General features: G+C 36.2%; 1 protein-coding gene across 1 annotated transcript in view; it reads right to left on the reverse strand.

Moving 5' to 3' along the window:
* The window catches only part of LOC117101698, a 15,739-nt gene that overhangs the window by 1,365 nt on the left and 6,593 nt on the right, over window positions 1-7,781 (reverse strand). Inside the window, exon 3 of the mRNA XM_033241732.1 lies at window positions 1,137-1,313. Within this exon, the coding sequence (XP_033097623.1) occupies window positions 1,137-1,313 (177 nt within the window). The remainder of the gene's footprint in view (window positions 1-1,136; window positions 1,314-7,781) is intronic.

Genomic DNA, 7,781 nt, shown 5'->3' on the forward strand with positions numbered 1-7,781 from the left:
CATGGCCTTGGTGTTCCTTGAGCCTAGTGCGGAGATCTCGTCCTGTTTCACCAATGTAAACCTTCCCACATTCGCACGGGATCCGATAAACTCCTGGTTGACTCTGTGCTGGTGGTTTTGAAACACTTTTACATTTGCTTGTAATAGAATGCGTTGAATGCGGTGTGAAAGCTGTCCCAAATATGGTAAACACACAGACTTTCTCGATTCTGCATTACCTAGCCTATTGCTGGGTCTGGGTGTAGCAATGTCTCTCGTGTGATAACCATTAAGTTTAAGGGCTGCCTTAACATGTTTCACTTCTTTCCGGATGGAGTTGTGGTCGCTGATGCAATGTGCTCTATTGATGAGCGTGTTACAAACATACCTAATTAACTAGCAAGCATGAAATAACTAGGGAACAAAATTCACTGTTCCCTGGAAATAATGGAGTACTCTACAGGTATGTGTGTCCATGTCATGCATTAAGATTAATGTAGGGTAGGTAGGTAACATTTATGCCAACAACTCTTATCAGCTGAATATATTTTGTTATTATTAGTAATAAGGTGTGGAATAGCTAACCTATTGACCTCTTGTGACATAGGGTCTAATTAACGACGTTTTACATTGTCCCATTACCAAATGATGGGAAATGTATTATTCTACACTTTGACACCAAAACAAGAAAATATATTCAGTTAATAAAAATTTGACGGACAAAAAATATTACCCCCCCACCACACCACCACCACATATCAATCCTAATATTGAACAAAAAAGTTACCCATATTTGATGTTGGTTTACATGCACTAGAAAACGCTTGACTAACAAGGTGTTTCTTAAAGCTTATACATAAAGGTAACTTAAAAAAAAATAATGACAGGTATAAAGCAGGGGTACAAGGGGGTTCTCGGAGCCGCTGAACTATAAACAACAGGCAAATCAACTTCTAGAGCATTTTAAGCTGGTTACAGGTAGGTCAGACACAAAAGTACATTGAAATACATGAACAAAAATTTCTTCATCAACCTAATGAAGCAAGTTAATGAACAGCACGGGAACACCATCGTTCCGATTATTGCTTGATTGCTCATTGGCATTTTATTTCAAAGTAAAAAGCTAAGCTATTGGCCATAAAGTCTCTCTTACTTACGTCAATTATGGATTTGTAATGCGGGTATTCATTAGTAATGCTGCCTTCCAATTCTGTCATGCACTCCTTAAACGATTCGCCAAAATCTTGTCCATTTTTTTGGAAATAGGTCAAGGCTAGACTTTTTTGTTTTTCAAACACCTGCTCTAACGTGTTTGGCGTTATTGATGGTAATGCCTATAGGGTATAAAAAATACTATTAAGAAAAAGGATTGAGTTTTATTATAATATTTGGCATGGGTTATGATACTCGGCGACGAACTGATTTTAATTACACCAATTTGCTTTTCTGACAGTTGGAGTCAGCAAACATCTTATGCATTTACTAACGACTTTTGTAATTTGTGGTCCTAATATCAAATATCTCTTGTGTTTGATTACTACAACAAATAAAAAAGTTGAGAATGCTTCTTGCATGAGAGTTTATTGTGAACTTAAAATGCTTGCTTGTCCATCGAATGTAGCAGGCAATACAATGCAAGCAATGCTACTAGCTTACTAATACAGACAAAATTTCACAATTAAACAAATCAAACATTATCTTAGCCAATCGTTTAATTAATGTTTACTATAATGTAACATGATCACATTATCTGTTAATAGAATAGTATCATAGTAGTATAATCACTTATTGTTTTATATTACTATAATATATAAATTTCTTATTTTATATGTGAGGTCTCACTACAAAATTAGTCTCATCGTTAGAAAATTTAAGAAAAATTAGTTTATATTATATTTTGGTAGCCTGATCACATTATAAGCTTTAATTTGGTCTTTGAATGGCTGCCCTAGGATAAATAGATCCAGAGATATGAGCAATATTTAAAGTTTAGGTGTATGAGAACCAGGTTTTGAGAAAATCGACCTCAAAAAACTTACCTGTACAAATAATATGACTAGAATTACAGAATATGCGAGGAGAACACCGCTTTAGCAAGAAAATTCACTTAAAAAGTACACAATCATAAAATATAAGTATCAAGTTATTCAAAAACATTAAAATCAACATTGTAAAAATGTTGCCTTTGACCTATTTTGGTGAATATCTCAAAATAATTTCACCAACGATGCACATATTCACATATGCTTTATTATATTTATTTATATATATTTGTATAAGTTTCATCTTTGTTTAACGGTATATTTCACACATTTTTAAACAAATTGTATTAACTAGCTTTCGGCGTTTTTAACAAGACTTCATCAGGCTGAATGAAATGTGACTTATAACCTTTGACTTAGGCTATGCCATGTACATATTTTTCTACAGACTTCCAAAAAAAAAAAAATCATTTGACCAGTCTGCTACGCTGGAGTTTGCAATAGGTAACAAATTTAGTAGATTTCAAATCAGAACCAGTGACATTTTACCTTATTGAAAATATTACATTTATTTCGGTCCTCCTCAAATTTAGTGCCGATCAGAAGATGCAGATTTTAGAACGTATTTTTGGTCACGACTGGCAGAGCCAACTAGAGCGGATGGTTCGATCTGTTCACTTGGCTAGGCCAGGCCGACTGGAGCAGAACGACCACTGACCGGCTTGATCGGATCGACCATATGGGTCAAATTCCGGCTGGCAGATGGGACCGGGACAGACAACGTGCAAGCCCTATTGATGGACTTGCCACCTGAGGCCTATGATGCTAAGCCCTTGTTTGGCGGATAAATTGCAGAAGCAAAATGCAGATTTTAGGTTTTTAAATATTTTTTGTTCGTATATCTCACAATATGCTGTCAAAAAATTGAAATGTAAATAATAATAATAATAATAATATATAAAAAAAATGTATTTCATAAATGCAAAAAAAATAGAAAAGTGTCGAGTAACTTTACACATAATACATGCACCTTTAACGCCACATTTGATAAGTACGTAAAGTCAGTATTAACCCTATACAACTGCAACCAACGGATCGGGCAAATCAAATATATGCATAGATGTTGAGCAACTGGGTTACAATATGAAATCTCATAATGATCTTTTATAAACTTGCCATAGGTCAGCTGAACATGCATTGTTTTGCCTTGTTTTCCTTCCCAATGCCAGTGGATTCTATTTTTGGTGATTAATGGAATACTCGTCATCTTGCTGCTGATTTTTGCTTCAAATCCTTGAAATGTAAAAGAAATAAAAAAATATTTGTGAAAATGAAATTATGTGATGTATCATACATAAGCCTTAATAAATTTACCATATAATTTATAATTGTTATATTTAAACACAAAAGCCTACAAGTCTAGGCTAGCCAGGTTTATTATTAGGTACATAATTAGGTCTTTTACAATTATTTAGGCCATATTCCGAGCTATTGTTTTAAATTACAGTACTTTTTCCTACTACCTAGGCCTTTGAAGGCATTTGGTTTCTGTAGTTTTGTATTTAGGCCAAGAAGCAGGCCGACGGATGCATACCATGGCTCCACTATAGGTTAGCTAGGTAAGATCAGACTGCCATCAACATGGCCTAAGTTCTAGGCCTAGCCAAACATACTATACAATATAATTAATTATAGCTTGTTATTAAAGCGAATACTCTAAGAGAATAAATTATATTGCCACATGAAAACAGAAATAATCAAAACGAAAAGTAACATTACTTGCCTTTCAAAGTCACATAAAAGTGGTGGGATTACGAACTTTAAAGATTCATAGATGCTTATATTCTATTCTTCCTTTAAAAAATATACTAAGTTTATTTGGCGACTTCTTAAGATTTTATATACCGTTGGAAATGTGGTGTATTACTAATTCTATGCGAAGTAAAAATAATCCGGAAGGGGGACTGGGTGTAAATTATATGTATTTTAAAAATGTTAATACTGCTGATTTAAATTGATTAAATATTCCTTGTGTCATACATTATGAGGACTATGACCCTTAAACCACTTCTAAACAAATTTAAGTGACGTCCCTAGAATTAACCTGCCGAGGACACCATCAGAGAGATAAAAAAGCTAAATTTCGTGTAGGCCTAGGCCTATGTGTGGTATGTAATAGACTTAAGTAATGTGATAGGGTTTCATCACAGCACATGATCAGAAATTCTTTTTAGGTAAGGCGTTTTGGCAAAGCGATTTCATTTGTGCTTTTGTAACTTGGTTGGGAGTTTTTTTTTTTTCTTTTGTACTATTTCTTAACCCAAAGAAATGATTGTATTCTTATGAAAATTATATGAATATATGCAAAAAGGCAAAGTAAATTAAATGTTGGTACAAAGAGAACACAAGGGTAACTAAAAAAAACTTTTATCTGGCCGAACGCCCTCTTAAGGCATAGCATTGTGTAATACAATGTTCCCGACGGGAATTTGGACCTGTTCAACCATGAAGCCTTCGTGCTCTAGTGGTTATGACGCTCGCCTTGTCACCCAGAGGTCGTAGGTTCGAATCCCGTCGGAGGCATTTTACTACATAATGATTTTTCATAGGACTTTATACATTGTATATATATATATATATGTATATATATATATATATATATATATATATTTGTTTAATGCAGATTATTTTTGGATAAAAGTGGTGGTCATGCCACGAAAGAAAAAAAAAGGGAGTTTGAGCCTCATGCATTTTTGCAAGCTTGCACTGATGACAGGCTGTGAAATAGTTGCAAGTATTTTGTGGCTTATAAACAGCATAATGTGTGTATGCATCTCATAATGATGGTAAATGAGGCATACAGTATTAACAAAGATAAAAGTAATTATGAAAAACTTGCTGCAGCAGTACAATTAATGACAAATCATTCGTTAATCCTATGTACACAGGGTATATACACTTTCGCTAACTACCACAAACGCACTTGGTGTTACCAACAGTGGCGGCTCTAGGATATGTTTTCTGGGGGGAGGGCGCTAAGTTGTCCGACAGGGGTTTAGAGGGTCCCCCACCCAAATGAATTTTTTTAAAGAATATCAACCTATGGATGACCAAAAATGACACTCTCAGACTGTGACAGACATGTGTCAGCTTGGTGTGGGCCTATTTTTATATGTTTTACGGTCTCACTACTCTGTTCGGCGGGGGCTTGACCTGTCCGGTGGGTGTTAAGCATACTGGTTACCAAATAACTAGTGTGTGAGCCATATTAATATATTAAACATGAATTCTGTATATATATATATATATATATATATATATATATATATGGGCCATATATATATATATATGGCCATCGCCAATATATGGCCATCGCCAATTTGCGTCAGCGTGATGATATTATTATCAAACCAGCTGATAAAGGCTCTGCCACTGTCGTAATGGACATTAAATTCTATGAAGAGTCCTTAAGACAACTAAACAATCCTCTTCACTATCGGAAGCTCACAGAGGACCCCACTCCGGAAATTTCTAAGGAAGTGGAAAAATCTGTATTAAAGATGGTCAAAAAGGGTTCCATCGATCCCAAAATTTGACCCCATCTCATCCAGGTCGATCCGGCACCAGGACGTTTCTATGTCCTACCCAAAATCCACAAAGCAGGCCATCCTGGCAGACCATTATTTCGGGCAACGGTACTGCTACAGAAAAAATCTCTGAATATGTGGATGATTTATTGAGACCATATGTTGCTGCTCTCCCCTCGTACATTCAGGACTCCACGGACTTTATCCGCAAAATTAACCAAATTTCAAATTTACCTAATAATACTGTTCTGGCTACACTTGATGTTTCGTCATTATATACTAATATCCCAAATGAAGAAGGTGTTATGCGTGCATTTCAAATTACAAGCAAATTCGGGGAAAAAAACCCCATCTAAATCACATCTCCGTGAACTTATTATGCTGATTCTGACCAATAATAACTTTGTTTTCGGCGAGGGTCATTACCTTCAAATTCATGGCACAGCGATGGGCACCAAAATGGCTCCATCTTTTGCTAACTTATTTATGGGACAATTTGAGGCCAATTTCCTGTCCCTACAGCCCAAGAAACCGGATGTTTGGTTTCGTTAAATTGATGATATCTTCATGATCTGGACCCATGGTGAAGATAGTTTGGATACGTTCCTATTGAACATTAATTCGTCTCATCCCACAATCAAATTCACTGCTAACAAATCCACAAGGAGTGTAGATTTTTTGGACATCCCCATGACCATGGAAAATGGTGCACTTAAAACTGATCTCTTCCGTAAACCCACGGATAAGCATATGTACCTGCTCCCTAGCAGCTGTAGACCCCCCCCCGCACTGTACAAAAAACATTCCGTACAGCCAAGCATTGCGCATGAGACGCATTTGTTCGGATTCAGATTTTCAGAATCGAACAGAAGAATTATCCGGACATCTCCGGAATAGAAATTATCATCGAGGACCCATTGAAAATGCTATAAAAAAAAAGCAAAGGATATACTTCGTGCTCAAACACTGACGTACAAACCACGTCAACGATCGACCAGAGTGCCACTGGTCACTACCTATCACCCTAGGTTACCACCACTAAGGGCTATAATTCAGAAACATATGCCCATTCTACAGACCACAGAACGTCTTAGGTCTGTTTTTCCGGATACACCGTTCATAGCCTATCGCAGACCACCTAACCTTCGTGATATATTAGTACGATCTAAATTCAAGAGGCAAACTAACTCTTGCGACAACCGTAATTTGGGTAGTCCTCTTTGTGGTTCATCATGCAAAACATGATCCTTGCTTGATTTTACACAATCATTCAAGAGCAACCAAACAAACCACATATTTTGGATAAGGCAATCAATCAATTGCCTCACCAAAAATGTCATTTATCTCATATATTGTAATATTTGTGGTAAACAATATGTCGGAGAAACAAAAAACACTCTCCGTATGAGAATGACACAGCATAGATCAGCTATCAGAACATCTAAGCTTGATCAACCAGTAGCCGAATATTTCAAATTAACTGGTCATTCAATTTCAATTTCAGAGTGATTGCAATTGACCATAATGCCAGTTGGAGCGACAAAAATCGCAAAGATAAAGAGAACTTAAAACAACCAAACCATTTGGACTTAATATTGGGAACGTTCTTCCAGTACACTAAATTAAACCAATGGCATTTCAATTTATTCTAGATAAATCATTTGGCTTATTGAGGCTTGCCTCTAAAGTTTAGTTTTGGCCTTCCTGTTTACTTGTTTAGGCTGTTCATTCTAATCTCACCCAGCCTATTGTTTCCAATCATGCTTGCATGAAATTCTCACTTTATACCATCTAGCTTTTTCTACCCTCACTCACTCGAGATGTGTATAAGAGACAGGAATATCTGCGTGTTTATCTATGACGCCTGCTGCCGCATAAGGACTGCACCCTTTCCTAAAGTTATACGGAAGTGAATTGAAAATTTTTTTAGCTCCATAAGAATAATACTTATATCCAAAAAAAAATCTACCCCTAAATTTCGTTTTGACCCTTCTTAACACATTCAAGGCGGTTCCTCTATTAATGGTAGCTTTTTTTTGGTCAACGCTTGATAGAGCGACATTTCTGCCATGCTTTCGTAAAAAATGATGCCCGTAGCACCATTTCACCCAATGACCATCTGATCCGCTGATTGGGTTGTAAACAACAATGAACCAATCTCTCCAATCATATTTGTCAGTGAGAAATGCATAGACTTTGTCAGCGAAATAACTGCTCTCTCTTATAAACATCT

This window comes from Anneissia japonica, unplaced genomic scaffold, assembly GCF_011630105.1.
Source record: "Anneissia japonica isolate Jap-2015-1 unplaced genomic scaffold, ASM1163010v1 scaffold180_len884964_cov147, whole genome shotgun sequence".
NCBI classification, from domain to species: domain Eukaryota; kingdom Metazoa; phylum Echinodermata; class Crinoidea; order Comatulida; family Comatulidae; genus Anneissia; species Anneissia japonica.